At 40.0% G+C, this 17,579-nt stretch overlaps 1 protein-coding gene across 1 annotated transcript; it reads left to right on the forward strand.

Moving 5' to 3' along the window:
• The first annotated feature begins 274 nt into the window (after positions 1 to 274).
• PSKH2 (protein serine kinase H2) lies at positions 275 to 17,050 on the forward strand. Its single transcript, XM_036925106.2, has 3 exons — positions 275 to 459; positions 4,398 to 5,064; positions 16,649 to 17,050. The coding sequence occupies exons 1-3, from the start codon at positions 275 to 277 to the stop codon at positions 16,916 to 16,918; spliced, it is 1,122 nt and encodes a 373-aa protein (XP_036781001.2). The 3' UTR covers positions 16,919 to 17,050.
• The last annotated feature ends 529 nt before the right edge of the window (positions 17,051 to 17,579 follow it).

Genomic DNA, 17,579 nt, shown 5'->3' on the forward strand with positions numbered 1-17,579 from the left:
AGAAAACAGAGCCCCTGGGAATTAAGCCCAGTCCCCCGCCTTCTTCTCCACGTCGCTTTTACCACGACCGACTTTACCCCTGCATGCGGGGTGGGGGCGATCAGGCGGCCCGCCGGTCTGCGGGCCCTTCCGAGAGGTCTCTTCCTAGCGGAGTCCCCGGCGGGGTGTCTTCGGGATCCGCCCCGGGGGCGGGGGTCCCGTCCCGCCCCGCTCAGCTGTGCTGGGGATAAACCGGCGGCCCGCGGGCGCCAGGCAGCCCTCGGGAGCGCAGGCCATGGGCTGCGGCGCCAGCAGGAAGGTGGTCCCCGCGCCGGCCGCCCTGAACCAGGCTTCGCGGGAGGGCCAAAGCCGGGGCGGCCCTGGAGGCGCAGGACCCCGGCCCGAGGCGGCGGCCGAGGCGGCTCGCAGGATGCAGGTGGCCCGCTTCCGAGCCAAGTTCGACCCCCGGGTCCTCGCCAGGTAAAGCGCCAGGTGAAGCGCCGGCGGAAGGGCTGGCCTGGGGCTGGGCTGAGGAAGGTTAAACCAACCACTGGATCAAAACCGACCTCACGTTCCCTTAGCTCGACTCAGCCTCAGACAGGCTTGTTTCTGAATTCTCCCTAAATTCTTTCCCTGCGCCTTTCAGATCTAAGTTTTCTACAGTTCAGGAATGTCCTTCGCAAGGGCCTGGGTGCCATCCTTTTAAAATGTAATCGGGGGCTCCAAATTCTCAGCGTCTGTGGGAGGGTGGAAGACCAACTTCTATGAGCACCAATTAGCAACACCGGTGGCCTGACCACACCAGCTACCACTGCGCATCCCGCAGTACCTTCCACCAGCGAACCCCGGCGCTTAAAACTCTTGCCTTTTGTTTCAAAGAAGTTCGGTCAGTGTCTCTCCCCTGTTGAATAGTTTTGACCCGTACTGCAGTAGTCCAGAATAAAGTCTTCCTTGCTGTCTTTAACGAGTGTCCATTGCAATCTCTCTTTGACACCTCTAAGCTTAGTTGTCCAATAGCAGAGGAGAGGGAAAATTCAACACTGAAAGGATTGGCGGAGTTGCAGCAGCAAGAGAAGGGAGGCAATCCCTGACCCCAGCTGGGCAGGTGGAAGCCATCCAACCCTACAGGGCCTATGAGAGCCTTGCCACAGATATTCTGGGCTTGGTTTGCGAAGGATCTTTTCTCAACTCTAGAAAAAGATCATAGTTCGTGGAATAGAAACAAGCCTTTGACTCCAGCTGCGCTTGAGATCCAGTACTGTCTCTTCTATTGTATGTCATTTGGAATGTTCCTCAGCTGGCTCCTTCCTCAGTTTCTGCCTCTGTAAAATGGGAATAATAATTTCTACCTCATAAGAACGTTGTGAGGATAACTAAAGTATAAATGTGAATTATGCTGCACAGCACATGGCACAAGGCCTCATTTAGATATTAGTGCAATACTACCATTGTCTTCATAAGGCACACGTAAGACCTAGCTGACTGTAAGAAATGAGCAAGGATGGCAGGTGGGTTGGCCTGAAAAATAATTTGCTCAGAGTGTGTCCTGTTGGACATCTGGAGGAGGGAAACCATGGAATCTTCTCCACACTGCAGTGTTTGGTGGTGGGAGGCTTGACTGGCCTCTCAGGGACACTTCTCGTCCTAGAATTGTATGCTCACTTCATTACTGTGCTCTGACCAGAGCCTGTGCAGAGTCATTTCCTGGCCTCTTTGGGAACTTCCAGGACAAGGATGACTTGAGGATTAGTCCAGTAGCTACTAAGTTTTAAGAAGAACAAAGCTGGCTGATCCAACTGAACTTGAATCAGAGTGGATATGGTGTCTTGTCAAGACTGAGTTGCTTAGATGGCATCCTGGTCATCTATAGGCACAGAGATGAGACTGCTCCAGTCCAGTCTTTATCCACCCTCATCACCCCAATTCCAGGATAGTCCCAGCCCTTTGGAGTGTAAAGGGGTCATAGAAGCGGAGGATCTCATTGTAAGGGCTGTAGGGACTAACTCGAGGATGAGGAGTGGAGCCCCAGAAGTTTAAGTGAATTGTCCAAGTTAGTGACAGAATTGCTTCTATCAGACCGGTTGGGATATTACTATTGTTTCCGTGTTTCATTTTTTAAATCCATGTCCTAAAAATTCCCCGAGTGTAGTAGCTAAGGTTAAAGTAATCATTTCAATTTCTATAATCTCTGGGATGCAAGCTGACTTTCAGGCTGCTCTGTGGGGGGATGGGATTGAAGGGGTACAAGTGGAGAAAGTGGAATGGCTTTATAAATGCATTCTCCCATGCTTGAGTCAATCTTTATGTTTTCAAAATATATGGATAATTTGGGAATAATATGCATTCAGTGAATGATTCTTCATTCAACATTAACTGCTGTCCCCTCTTTGCCAGACACCATACAAGATACATTGCTTGAGTCATAAAAATAGTCACCATCTGGGGCCATCAAGGCTCACAAGCAAGGTGGCAGCTTTGCTAATTTGCTGTGGGATATTTATTGTTCAATTTGAAACCATTTATTTCCACTACTCCAAATTTTGGCTGAAAGCCTACTGTTTCCTCCAATGCCACATTACTGGCCTTTTTTCGAAGATTTGGTATATGAAGGTCCCTTAATAGTATTGAATAAAGCTCCTTCAATTTGAGCAAAAGAGCATAGTTTCTCAGAACTGATAACTCCTCTGATATCTGATGATTAAGTCCACAGACGAATGAATCTGCCTGCAGTTTTGAGGGTATAGTGATAAATTAGTATTTGCAAAGTGCTTTCATCCACATTAAAGGTAATGTAAAACTTGATTTGTCTTCAAAACAATAGAATTTGAAATGCCAGTGATTATCTTCAAAATCACACTGGGAGTTCATGTGAATAAAAAAGCAGAGTTGGAAAGAGGAAAGGGGTCAGAATGTATTTAAAATGACTAAATTGCTATCTGTTTTGATAAGGTAATTGGCTAGATAATTAAATGCACTGTATAGAAAAAAGCTGTTTTCTGTAAGATGGCACAGCCAAATGCCATTTATATTCAGGAAGTAGAGGAATATAAGGAACAATAAGAAGGGAAGAAGTATGGGAAGAAAAAGCTCAGCAAAAAAGAGGTAAGGCTATTTAAAGCATAGATTGATACTTGCATTTAAGTAGTTGGTATTGAATATGTGTGGTGTAAAGAATTACCTTCTCCCTGGTACTCCCTGAGTTCACTGCATTTGCTAGCAAGGAGATAATGGATTCTAATCCAAACTCCACAATTTAAACAACTGATTGGCTTACCTGGTCTTCAAATTTCCTCATCTGTAAAACGAGGGGTTGGATCAAAGCATCTCTGATATTCTTTTCAGTTATAAAATCACGATTCCAAGTCTAGCACTTTCTCAACATTTCTTAAAGGTAGAGAGTTAAACTTAATAGGATTCTTAAACTGATGTAGATATTTACACAGATAATTCAAGTTTAAGATCCATAGCCTTTGAAATCCTAGCTGACTTTCTGGCCTTTCTGAGAGAAAGTTACATATCATTGACGTGAATCTCATGTTTAGTGAGATTCTCATGTTTGCTTCATAGAAATTGCAAGTGCTGGGGGTGAGTTGATGAGAAGCCGCGGGCAGCTGCTGGCTGCAGGGTGGTCCAACATCGCCCCCACCAGACTTTTGAAACTCCCCCTTGCAATAGCATACCATATTGTTTATTCACTGGTCACCTATTAAGGAGCTACTGTGGATGAGATATGAGATGTGTCTGGGACTGAGATCTCATGGTCAAGTAACCCGAAGAAGCCTACTTTTTGTACCCATCTCCTAATATGGTTTCCTCCCTCTTTTGAGAAGTTAAAACCAGGACTGAGATTCTTTTGAATTCTCTCCACCTGATAGAGTTGTTGTTTCAAAGTGATGTAAACGAGGACTGGAGGGAAGAACGAAAATGGTAGAGGAAGATCCTGAAATTCTTCAAGGAAATTTCGGTGAAACCCATTTGAAGGGGTTGGATTGAAATCCCATTCATTTCAACTACAATTTGTGTGGCCTTGGGAGATCACTTAACTTTTTAAATCTTTAATTTCCTTATCTGAAAAAGGGGGGTTGTGCTATATCCAATATCCTAGCAGGGATAATGTAAGGATAAGAATTTTAAAAAATTTCTGGCACATAATAAATGTATAATGAATGGTAGCTGTTGTTATTACAATTATTTGTCTTCCCACCAACTAATTACTTTTATATCATTTACCTCCATTTCAAAAGAGGATTTGGGGTGGCTTTCAAAAATAATAAACACAATTAAGCAATAAGAAGCAAGGAAATCAGAGGGGGAGATATAAAGATAAAAAAAAAAAAGGTTGGAAAGCATTGTGTTAGATAATTTTGAGAGTCATCTCTTCAGAGGTAACAGATTTGTTTTTTCTTCCCCCCCAACAGATATGACATCAAGGCTCTTATTGGGACAGGGAATTTCAGCAAGGTTGTCAGGGTGGAGCAGAAGACCACCAAGAAACCTTTTGCCATAAAAGTGATGGAAACCAGAGTGAGAGAAGGCAGAGAAGCATGTGAATCTGAGCTCACTGTCCTGAAGCGTGTCAGCCATTGTTACATTGTCCGGCTCATGGAGATCTTTGAGGCTCAGGATCGGGTTTACATGGTGCTGGAGTTGGCTACGGGAGGGGAGCTCTTCGACAGACTCATTACTCAGGGATCCTTTACCGAGCAGGATGCTGTCAGAATCCTCCGGATGGTTGCCGATGGCATTAGATATCTTCATGCCTTGCGAATCACTCACAGGGACCTAAAACCTGAAAATCTCTTATTTTATCATCCAGGTGCAGAGTCAAAAATTTTAATCACAGATTTTGGTTTGGCACATTCTGGGAACAAAAGTGGTGACTGGACAATGAGGACGCTCTGTGGGACCCCAGAGTACATAGCCCCTGAGATCTGGCTAAGGAAGCCTTACACCAGCGCAGTGGACATGTGGGCCCTCGGCGTGATCACGTATGTTTTGCTTAGTGGAGTCCTGCCTTTTGATGACGAAAACCATACCAGACTTTACAGGAAGATTCTGAAAGGCAAATACAATTATACAGGAGAGGTAAGAGGTCATTTTATTCCTCCTGAGCAGCGTTTCTCAACCTTGGGTCTGTAGACATTTAGCGCTGCATGAACCTTATAGGGAGGTAAGGTAGGGGATGAAGAAGCTGTTCTGTGCTCTGCGAGGTGTTTAAGCAGCATCCCTGGCCCCCACCACTAGTTATTAGTAGATATACTGCTGGTAGATATTGGGAGATAATTGGGAGATGCTGATATCTAGTAGATACTCTAGGTACACATCTTCCTCCAGTTATGACAGCCAAAATTGTCTCCAGATATTGCTAGATGTGCCCTGTGGGGCAAAATCACCCCTGGCTGAGAGCCTCTGGTTGAGTAAGAGCTTTGATTAGAGTTGTCTGTCATGTTAGCACATGACATTGATAATCAAGAAGACAAGTGAGTGTGTCTGCAGTTTTTCCTCCAGTCAGCATGCAGAGCCTGAGCCGGCAGAGTAGACGAAGGTGTACTCAGAAGCTCAGCGTGGTGTGGGGGTGTTTGGTGAAGATTTCTGCCTAGAATCTAGATGATCCAAGCCCTTTTTGTGATGTAGTATTCCTTCAGGGAAATGTTTAACTTCACAGCTTGTGTGAAGTATTTATCCACTGTTTAAACTTGGGACTCCCAGAGTTCATGAATGTGCTAAATTTTTGTTATTTTGGGTAGGGAAGGAAAGTTGTTAATGCTTGTGAGTGGGAAGCAAGACAAAAAATAGGAAATTCATTTCAGGTTGAGCAAGTGACCAAATTTATTTTATGTTTAGCTATAAAAAGGTTTCTTTTTCCTCATAAAATACTGATAGTTTGATTATACCTACTTAAAGTTGAAAGCTAAACAGTAAATTGAAAAATAAGATTTTCTATACTACAGAGCTTTTATATCTTCTTGTACAGGCATACAACTTAAAAAAACTCATATTAATTGGCAATTGAGTACTAAGACTTACACTGAGAAGTAAGAAAGGATGGGAAGAATTCAGACAATGCAATATCGTTGATTATTGAAAAATGTCCAGCTCACTATTAATAACTATAGAATATGCAAATGAAACACTTATTTTTTTTTAGAGTTTCAAACTGTTAAGATAAAAAAAAAAAACCTTCCTCAATTTAAGGCTATTCATTGCTGCTAAGAGTACTGAGATTAGCCCTCTCATTCACCACTGGCAGAGTGTGAATTGTTACAGATTTCTTGGAAAGTAGTTTGAAAATACGCATGTAGAACTTTAAATAAGATGTTTATATATATTTGATCTGGTAATTCCACTTTCAAGAATCTAAATAAATAATCTCAGATGCAGCAGTGATTTCAGTATACAGGTACTACCTGAGCTTTCTTTGTAAAAGTGGAAAATTTTGAAAAGAACTGCAAGAGAATGTTTGATTAAATTATGGGACATGCATAGGACAGAGTATAATAGTCCCTAAATTACTCATGCTAAAAATTGTAAAGACATTGGAAAATGTTCATGATACACTGCCAAGTGAAACAGAAGCTCAGTACAAACTGTGTAGAGAGTCTGATTACAATTATGTGGGGAAATGTTTGCATGGGTAAAAGGCTTAAAAGGAATACAGTAAAATGTTAACACAGTTTCTCTCTTGGTTTTAGGATTACAGATCATTTTGGTTCTCTTTATAATTTGAATATCTTTGTGTTTCTGTGTTTCTTTTGTTTATAAACAACATGTGTTTTTGTTTTGATTATCTATTGCTGCATAACAAACCATGCTCAAACTCAGTGGCTAAAATAACAACCATTTTATCATGCATGATTCATGATTCTGTGGGCTGATGAGGCTCCATTTGGTGGCTCTTCTGCTCCACATGATGTTGAGTGGAACTGTGGTCATCTGGGGCTCCACTGTGATGGAATGTTCATGGTGGCCTCTCAAGTGTCTGACATCTTGGTGGGGATGGTTGGAAAGTTGGGTGCAAGTAGGTCACTGAGACACTAGGGCTGCACCCTCTTCTCCATGCATCCCTGGACCTCCTTCTCTTCATGGGGTCTCTTCATGTGGTCTCTACCAAAGCTAACACGATGCCAACGTGGCTGACGCAGGAGACAGTAAATAAAGGACTCATCCGTAATTCTTCTGGAGACAATTGAATGTATCCTTGTGCGGACTCCAGCCTTCCTCGGGTCAGGACTACCTTGTGCCAGGAATCATGCTTACCTCTGGAAAAACCCATGTGACAATGCTCAGTGTTCCTGCTCTTTGGGATCTAGTGGTCTTGTCCAAGAGACCAAATATTGCATTGTATGTCTTCCAATGCAAGTGCTTTGATACATGTAGCAATAAAGGCTCAAAGTCCATGAAGCAAGGGAAGGGAACCTATCACTGTTTAGGAAAGTTGGGTCAGATTTCATGAAGGAGGATACATTTGTGCTGTGTGTTGGAAGGAGAGTAAGGGTTTCTGAAAGGGAGTTTGCACATTCCAAATAGACAGAAAAACAAATGCAAAAGCACATAAAAGGGAATAAATTGATCAGTAAAAAATAAGAATTTTAGAGCATTTGTGTACCGGTGAATGTATATTTATATAGATGTTTTGTGAATCTGTGTAATGATAAAGAGCGCAATTTTGGAGCAATACTGGCTGAACTTCACTCCTAGCTGTGCCATTTATTAACTGTGGGTACATTCCTTGATTTCTCTGCATCTTAGTTTCTTATTTTGTAAACAGTAATAATAGTGTCTGCCTAACTCTGACTACCTTAAATTGAATGGATATATAACTTCTTCCCTTAAACTCAGTCACAAACTGTAAGTGTTTCTAGGAATTGGAATGGCAGTGCATTTCATTTTGACTGTGTAGATGTTTCCCTGGCATAAGAGATGGTGATTAGTGTGCAGAGTAGCTGTTCCATTGATTATATTGCCCTTCTTCACTTTCATATCATCAACAGAATTCATAGAGTTGAGGAGAAAATGACTGTTTGCATGAAGTTTTTATAGACCTAGAAATACCTGCATTTAATGTCATGTTTATATTGTTAGTGTTATGGTTTGTGAAGTTTGGAATATAGGAACTAGTTCACTATGTATATTATATATGGAAGAATGAGTCAACTATTGATTTAGGGTTCAAAGTCAACTCAATGTTTTGGGGTTACTTTTCTTATGTTCTTTTTTTTTTGAGGAAAATGGAATACCTTTCTTTTTAACCTTTAGTGCTTGGAAACATGATAGGTACTAAAAAAAAATTAGATTCTGTCCAATCCTCTTAAAATTTCAGTGTTCTCCTTAGGAGGGAAGAACTGGAAGCTTTGCCTCCCTCAGGTCAAGAACATCTTAACTCACAAAAATAATCTTCTTTATGAGCCTCATGTAGGATTAATTGGCTTTCTCCATTTTTTATTAGATGTCATCTATAATAAACTTCTGGGTATCTATTAATTTTTTCTAGGGTCTACAAATGCCCCAATCAATAAAGCCTTCTGACGTAGTCAGTCAAAAATTTGTCTTTGAGCAATTTCAGCATTGGCAAAGATAAAACTCAGTTTAAAGCCTTTGCTGTAGATGGGGAAATTCTACATTTTATGTATCCATGATGGTATCTAGAATCTCCTGCTTTCTAAGAAGAGGAGAATGATTTTACCCAGTCTATAACTAACAAAGTCATGGAGAATTAGTCAGTAATTTGGGGCATATTTGCAGAAAATTTAATTGCAAACTTAAGTGAAATCCTGCCAGGCCATACATTTAAAGTTCAAAGAAGGAAGGGAAATATTAGTCAGAGAGGATTGTCATCGATAGAAATTTTTAATAGAAACTACTATTTTTTTATTTTTTATTTTATATTAAGGTATCATTGATATACACTCTTATGAAGATTTCACAAAGAAAACAATATGGTAACTACATTCACCCTTATTATCGAGTTCCCCCCCCATACCCCATTGCAGTCACTGTCCAGCAGTGTAGTAAGATGCCACAGAGTCCCTACTTGTCTTCTCTGTGCTACACTGTCTTCCCCGTGACCCCACCCACACCATGTACATTAATCATGATACCCCACAATCCCCTTCTCCCTCCCTCCTCAACCTCCCTCCCCCACCCCTCTCCTTTGGTAACTGCTAGTCCATTCTTGGAGTCTGTGAGTCTGCTGCTATTTGGTTCCTTCAGTTTTGCTTAGTTGTTATATTCCACAAATGAGGGAAATCATTTGGTATTTGTCTTTCTCTGCCTGACTTACTTCACTGAGCATAATACCCTCCAGCTCCATCCATGATGTTGCAAATGGTAGGATTTGTTTCTTTCTTATGGCTGAATAGTATTCCATTGTGTATATATACCACCTTTTCTTTATCCATTCATATACTGATGGACACTTAGGTTGCTTCCATATCTTGGCTATTTTAAATAGTGTTGTGATAAATGTAGGGGTGCATATGTCTTTTTGAATTTGAGAAGTTGTTTTCTTTGGGTAAATTCCTAGGAGTTGAATTCCCAGATCAAATGGTACTTCTATTTTTAGTTTTTTGAGGAACCTCCATAATGCTTTCCACAATGGTTGAATGAGCTTACATTCCTACGAGCAGTGTAGGAGGGTTCTGCTTTCTCCACATCCTCATCACCATTTGTTGTTCCTAGTCTTTTCGATGTTGGCCATCTTAACTGGTGTGAGGTGATATCTCATTGTGGTTTTAATTTGCATTTCCCTGATGATTAGTGATGTGGAGCATCTTTTCACGTGCCTGTTGACCATCTGAATTTCTTCTTTGGACAAGTGTCTGTTCATATCCTCCACCCATTTTTTAATAGGGTTATTTGCCTTTTAGGTGTTGAGGCATGTGCGTTCTTTATATATTTTGGATGTTAACCCCTTGTTGGATATGTTGTTTACAAATATATTCTCCCATATTGTAGGATGCCTCTTTGTTCTGCTAAATGTGCCCTTTGCTGCATAGAAGCTTTTTAGCTTGATGTAGTCCCATTTGTTAATTTTTGCTTTGGTTTCCCTTGCCCGAGGAGATACATTCAGGAAAAAGTTGCTCATGTTTTCATTCATGAGATTTTTGCCTATGTTGTCTTCTAAGAGTTTTATGGTTTCATAAACTACACTCAGGACTTAGATCCATTTCAAGTTTACTTTTGTGTATGGGGTTAGACAATAATCCAGTTTCATTCTCTTACATGTAGCTGTCCATTTTTGCCAGCACCAGTTGTTGAAGAGGCTGTCATTTCCCCATTGTATGTCCATGGCTCCTTTATCGTATATTAGTTGGGTTTATATCTGAGCTCTCTAGTCTGTTCCATTGGTCTATGGGTCTGTTCTTGTGCAAGTACCAAATTATATTGATTACTGTGGCTTTATAGTAGAGCTTGAAGTCAGGGAGCGTAATACCCCCTGCTTTGTTTTTCCTTCTCAGGTTTGCTTTGGCTATTCAGGGTCTTTTGTGGTTCCATATGAATTTTAGAACAATTTGCTCAAGTTTGTTGAAGAATGCTATTGGTATTTTGATAGGGATTGCATTGAATCTGTAGATTGCTTTAGGCAGGATGGCCATTTTGACAATATTAATTATTCCTATCCATGAGCACGGGATGTGTTTCCATTTATTGGTATCTTCTTTAATTTCTCTTAAGAGTGTCTTCTAGTTTTCAGGATATAGGTCTTTCACTTCCTTAGTTAGGTTTATTCCTAGGTATTTTATTCTTTTTGGTGCAACTGTGAATGGAATTGTTTTCCTGATTTCTCTTCCTGCTTGTTCATCATTAGTGTACAGGAATGCAACAGATTTCTGTGTATTAATTTTGTATCATGCAACTTTGCTAAATTCAGATATTAGATCTAGTAGTTTTGGAGTGGATTCTTTAGGTTTTTTAATGTACAATATCATGTTATCTGCAAACAAGGACAGTTTGACTTCTTCCTTGTCAATCTGGATGCCTTTTATTTCTTTGTGTTGTCTGATTGCTGTGGCTAGGACCTCCAGTACTATGTTGAATAAAAGTGGGTAGAGTGGGCATCCCTATCTTGTTCCTGATCTTAGGTGAAAAGCTTTCAGCTTCATGCTGTTAAGTATGATGTTGGCTATGGGTTTGTCATATATGGTCTTTATTATGTTGAGGTACTTGCCCTCTATACCTATTTTGTTGAGAGTTTTTATCATGAATGGATGTTGAATTTTGTTGAATGCTTTTTCAGTGTCTGTGGAGATGATCATGTGGTTTTTGTCCTTCTTTTTGTTCATGCGGTTGATGTTGATGGATTTTTGAATGTTGTACCATTGTTGCGTCCCTGGAATAAATCCTACTTGATCATGATAGATAATCTTTTTGATGTATTTTTGAATTTGGTTTGCTAATATTTTGTTGAGTATTTTTGCATCTATACTCATCAGGGATAGTGGTCTGTAATTTTCTTTTTTTGTGGTGTCTTTGCCTGGTTTTGGTATTAGAGTGATGCTGGCTTCATACAATAAGTTTAGGAGTATTCCCTCCTCTTTTGGAAAACTTTAAGGAGGATGGATATTAGGTCTTCACTAAATGTTTGATAAAATTCAGCAGTGAAACCATCTGGCACAGGTGTTTTGTTCTTGGGTAGTTTTTTGATTACCAATTCAATTTCCTTGCTAGTAATTGGTCTATTCAGATTTTCTGTTTCTTCCTGCGCCAGCCTTGGAAGGTTGTATTTTTCTAGAAAGTTTTCCATTTCTTCTAGGTTATCCAGTTTGTTAGCATATAATTTTTCTTAGTATTTTCTTATAATTCTTTGTATTTCTGTGGTGTCCATAATGATTTTTCCTTTCTCATTTCTGATTCTGTTTATGTGTGTAGACTCTCTTTTTTTTTTTTTGATAAGTCTGCTAGGTGTTTATCTATTTTGTTTATTTTCACAAAGAACCAGCTCCTGCTTTCATTGATTCTTTCTATTGTTTTATTCTTCTTGATTTTATTTGTTTCTGCTCTAATCTTTATTATGTGCTGCCTTCTACTGACTTTGGGCCTCATTTGTTCTTCCTTTTTCTAGTTGTATTCATTGTTAGTTTAGACTGTTCATATGGGATTGTTCTTCTTTCCTGAGGTAAGCCTGTATTGTAATATACTTTTCTCTTAGTCACTGAGTCCTACAGATTTTGTGGTATCGAGTTATTATTTTCATTTGTCTCTGTATATTGCTTGATCTCTGTTTTTATTTAGCCATTGATTCATTGATTATTTAGGAGCATGTTATTAGGCCTCCATGTATTTGTTGGCTGTTTTGTTTTCTTTGTGTAATTTATTTCTAGTTTCATATCTTTGTGGTCTGAGAGGCTGGTTGGTACAATTTCAATCTTTTTGTATTTCCTCAGGCTCTTTTTGTGGCCTAATATATGATCTATTCTTGAAAATGTTTCATATGCACTGGGAGGAATGTGTATTCTGCTGCTTTTGGGTAGAGTGTTCTGTAGAAGTCTGTTAGGTCCATCTGTTTTAATGTGTTGATCAGTGCCTCTGTCTCCTTACTTATTTTCTGTCTGGTTGATCCTCTTTGAAGTGAGTGGAGTGTTGAAGTCTCCTAAAATGAATGCATTGCCTTCTATTTCCTCCTTCAATTCTGTTAGTGTTTGTTTCACATATGTAGGTGCTCCTATGTTGGGAGCATAGATATTTATAATGTTTATAAATGGACCGACCTTTTATCACTATGTAATGTCCTTTGTCTCTTCTGACTTTCTTTATTTTGAAGTCTATTTTGTCTGATACAAGTACTGCAACTCCTGCTTTTTTCTTCCTGTTAGTTGAATGAAATATCTCTATTCCATCCCTTCACTTTTAGTCTGTGTATGTCTTTAGGTTTGAAGTGAGTCTCTTGTAGGCTGCATATAAATGGGTCTTGTTTTTTTATCCATTCATTGACTCTATGTCTTTTGATTGGTGCATTCAGATCATTTACATTTAAGGTGATTATCAATAGGTACGTACTTATTGTCATTTCAGGCTTTAGATTCGTGGTTACCAAAGGTTCAAAGGTAACTTCCTTACTACCTAACAGTCTAGCTTAACTCACTTAATGTACTATTACAAACAAAATCTAAAGGTTCTTTTTTCTTTTTTCCTCCTTTTTCTTCCTCCACCATTCCTTATATATTAGGTATCAAATTCTATATTCTTTGTGTATGCCTCAACTGACTTTTGGGATAGGTGATTTGATTTTGTATCTGCTTAGTAATTAATTGTTCTACTTTCTTTACTGTGGTTTTATTTCCTCTGGTGACATCTATTTAGCCTTAGGAACATTTCCATCTATAGCAGTCCCTCCAAAATAGACTGTAGAGATGTTTTGTGGGAGGTAAATTCTCTCAGCTTTTGCTTATCTGGAAATTGTTTAATCCCTCCCTCAAATTTAAATGATAATCTTACCAGGTAGAGTATCCTTGGTTCAGGCCCTTCTGTTTCATTGCATTAAATACATCATGCCACTCCCTTCTGGCCTGTAAGGTTTCTGTTGAGAAGTCTGATGATTGCCTGATGGGTTTTCCTTTGTATGTGATCTTTTTTCTCCCTCTGGCTGTTTTTAATACTCTGTCCTTATCTTTGATATTTGTCATTTTAATTGTTATATGTCTTGGTGTTGTCTTCCCTGGGTCCCTTGTGTTGGGATATCTGTGCACCTCTGTGGCCTGAGAGATTATCTCCTTCCCCAGACTGGCAAGGTTCTCTGCAATTGCCTCCTCAAAGACAATTTCTATCCTTTTTTCTCTCTCTTCTTCTTCTCATACCGCTATAATGTGAATATTATTCCGTTTGGATTGGTCACACTGTTCTCTCAATATTTTTCATTCCTAGAGATCATTTTTTCTCTTTGTGCCTCAGCTTTTTGTATGCCTCTTCTCTAATTTCTGTTTCAGTTTCCGTCTTCTCTACTTCACCTCATCTGCTTTTAAATCCCTCCATTGTATGTTTCATTTTAGATACTGAATTCTTCAACATTTGTATCACATCCCTAAATTCCTTCCTGAGTTCTTGAGTATTTTTCTGTAGTTCCGTGAGTATGTTTATGGTTTTTATTTTGAAATCTTTTTCAGGAAGATCAATGAGTTCAGTTTCACTTGTCCCTCTTTCTGGTGTTTGTGGGATTTTGATTTGAGCCAGGTTCCTTTAATGTTTGATATTTGTAAGTGGCCCCATCTAGTGCCCAGAAGTTCTATTCTCTGAGCTGCTCAGCCCCTGGAGCAATGGTGGGGGTTTCATGTGAACAGTGTTGGTGCCTGTAGGGAAGAAAGTGCTTTTTCCTGCCTCCCGGCTGCAGTGCCTGCCTCCACTGCCAGGGCCAGGGATGGAGCATGCAGGGAGAAGCCTATTCTTTGCACTTGTAGCTGCCATAGGTAGGACCACCCTCTGGCTGGCCTGGTGCAATGGCGGGGGCATTTGGTTTGTGAGCTGGTGTCGACCAGGAGGAAGGTGCAGCAAGCTGCCTATCATGGTGGGGTGCTTTGTCCCTGTGTAGCCAGCCAGGGGGATGGAGCACCTGAAGCTCCTGAAAGTACCCAACCTGCTGGGCAGAGTGTGCCTGGAAAATTTTGTCCACCTGTCCTTTCTTCTGAGCAACAAGTTCTGTGCAACCCTTGCCCTTTTAGTAACCCTCTCACTGTTAGGAATTCTCTCAGACCGCCCGCTTTTCTTTTGTCCCAGAGCAGCCAGTTTGGATACATGTTTTCCACAAGCAGCTGGAATCTCAGTCTCTCCAAACATTCTGCCTCCCTTAGCTTTCCATCCCCACTCATCTCCAGAGCACCATGTAATGTAAGTTTGTGCTTCCAGAGCAGATCTCCAGGGCTGGGTGTTCAGCACTCCTAGGCCTCCACTCCCTCCATGCTCTGTTTCTCTTCCCCATTCTGGTGAACTGAGGAGGGGGAAGGGCTTGGGTTCCTCCAGATCACAGCTTTGGTACTTTACCCTTTTCCTTGAGGTCTGCTGTTTTCCCCAGGTGTAGGAAGTCTGCCACAGCCTTCTTTCCTGTTACTCTTTCAGGATTAGATGTATTTGCTATATTTTCATAATTATATGTGGTTTTGGGAGGAGGCTTCTGTCTCACCTCTCATGCTGCCTGGCGCCCAGGAAGCGTGCGCTACGGCCGGCCCCTACAGCTGCCATCTTTAATCCCTCTCTACAACTGTATTTTAAATTAATATTTATTTTGGGTAATCTTAATGAGCTCTCCATAAATCTCACTACACATGTATTCTTTCCAGAAGGATTCAGTTGCTTCTCTTATAATGTTCCTTTGGTAACATCTAATTTAACCTTCATTTAAATAGTCTGAGCCCAGATAAATGTGTCTGGATCCAGGGCTAAATAGCTGTCCAGCCAGAATGAGAGGACATGCTATCAGGGGTGTCAGACACTGACCTGCTTTGTATAGACTTGCAGGGTTTATATTTTATCGTTCCTGTGTTTTATTTAGCAGATGAGTTTACTTATTACATGAGTTTTATTTTTGGGATAAATATTTCTCATATCATATTTACCTAAACTAAATAAACTAATGGAAAAAAGATCAATCCCTTACTGTTTTCTTTTGATTCGAATTCTAGGTTAATAGAATGCCAGGAGATTGGAAAGTGTGATGCTATGTGTAGAGTATGATATTTCCTTACACAAGGACAAAGACATGAATTTGTAAGGATTCCCTTATCTTTCTTGGGAGATAATTTTTTAAAACGTCACATCAACCCAAAATTGCTGTTTGAGATACAAGAAATATAGGGACAATTTTCTCAATATTTTTTTCTTTGTAGATGACAAGGGGTGCAAAGCTATAGTTTGCTCTAGGTGTGTGCTGTGAGTTGGTAGATAATGCAGAAAACAAGTTTAAATCAACAGCTTTCTTGTCCCCATCCTCATTAACGTCACTGTGAATTGCTGCTATTGTACTTAAAGTATATGTGTAAAGGCTGTAAATATTGGCAGAATAAGTCCCTGAAACATCAAATAGCTAGTTGCCCATATTGCATAATGTCTTAGCTCTGCTCCATGCTGAATCTCATGTATAGCCAACTGATTGGGAGCAGTGAGGGCCCTGGGCTGTGTGGAGAGGAATGTTCCACAGAAGGATTCTTCCATGAAGATCTTTACTGTTCTCCCCCTTCTCTCCAGGCAGTGCAGGTGGAGGCACCCTAAGGCTAGGCTGAGCTTTCAAAGGGAGAGAAAATTTGGTGATTTCTCAATGCATTCCACTTTCCACTCTAGCTCATTCTTGGAGTCACAGTGACTCTGGGAAGATGGGAATGTGGCAAATACTCACCTGATATTGGCATAGTTTATAAACAACAGCTGTTTTGCTGTGTCCAGCTTACATAAATGTAGTGTGGGAACTCACACTGCTTATCACAGCACACTGGACAGATTTCTGGAAAGGAGTTCTCATTCATTGGACAAAGAGTCTGGAAGTGAATTTCTGTGTTTGTTTTATTCTTTTGCTAAACAAAGGTTTTTTTTCCCCCTCAAAAATGGATTTTTAGGCTCACTGCATATTCAATGATATGATATTTTAACTTGCTTATTTGAGAAAGTCTTTTGGATTTGATATATATTAATTTAGTTATAAGAATTTGATTATGTGTTTTTATTTTATTTACTTTATTTTTCTTCTTAGCCTTGGCCAAATATTTCCCACTTGGCGAAGGACTTTATAGACCAACTATTGATTTTGGAGGCTAGTCATCGCATGTCAGCTGGGCAGGCCTTGGATCATCCCTGGGTGGTCACCAGGGCTGCAGGGTCTTCCGTGAAGAATCTTCAGAGGGTCATATCCCAGAATCTCATGTGGAGAGCATCTCCCCATTCTCAGAGTCCTGGATCTGCACACTCTTCTAAGTCACGTTCTCATCACAAGTCCAGGCATACATGGAGCAAGAGAACTTAAGGGTACAAGAACCACCACTGTCTGCACTTTTGTGAATAAATAACCTTTAAATCCATTTTATCCAATTTTAAGGCAGACCCATTAACTTCATTAATAGCATTAGGTTAATAGAACCTTTCATTATGATTAAAGCACCTTAAACCTCCAGGGACCTGGGGGCAATATAGTCATTGTTGGGTAATGTTGACCTTCACTGAACATTTTTTGGTCTATAAGTTTTCCTTTATCTATATTTATCTTCCCAAAAATACTTCTGTAAAAGATGAATAGTATAGTAAATACAAAATATGTTTACATAATTGGAAATACAAGGTGAACATTTCTTCAGAATTGACGGATTAAATACAATATGAGATTATAAGAATATGGGATGTGCATGTGAAGAAATGATGAACCAGAGACATAGCAAGCGTATTTAGATATCAGGAGAATATACTTGTCCTGAAATTACTGATTTATATTTAAGACCAGTGGATGATGTTAATAACCACTAGGTTATACTCAAGAATTCATACTGAATGTGCAAATATTATTGGAAATTGTTAATTATGGGACATATAAAGAAGCTTAGCAAGCAAAACAAAACCCCACAAAAGTAAGTCAGTGGGACTATCTCAAACTGAAAAGCTTCTGCACAACAAAGAAATAATTAAGAAAATGA

The sequence above is a fragment of the Manis pentadactyla genome, chromosome 3, assembly GCF_030020395.1.
Source record: "Manis pentadactyla isolate mManPen7 chromosome 3, mManPen7.hap1, whole genome shotgun sequence".
Lineage (NCBI taxonomy): Eukaryota > Metazoa > Chordata > Mammalia > Pholidota > Manidae > Manis > Manis pentadactyla.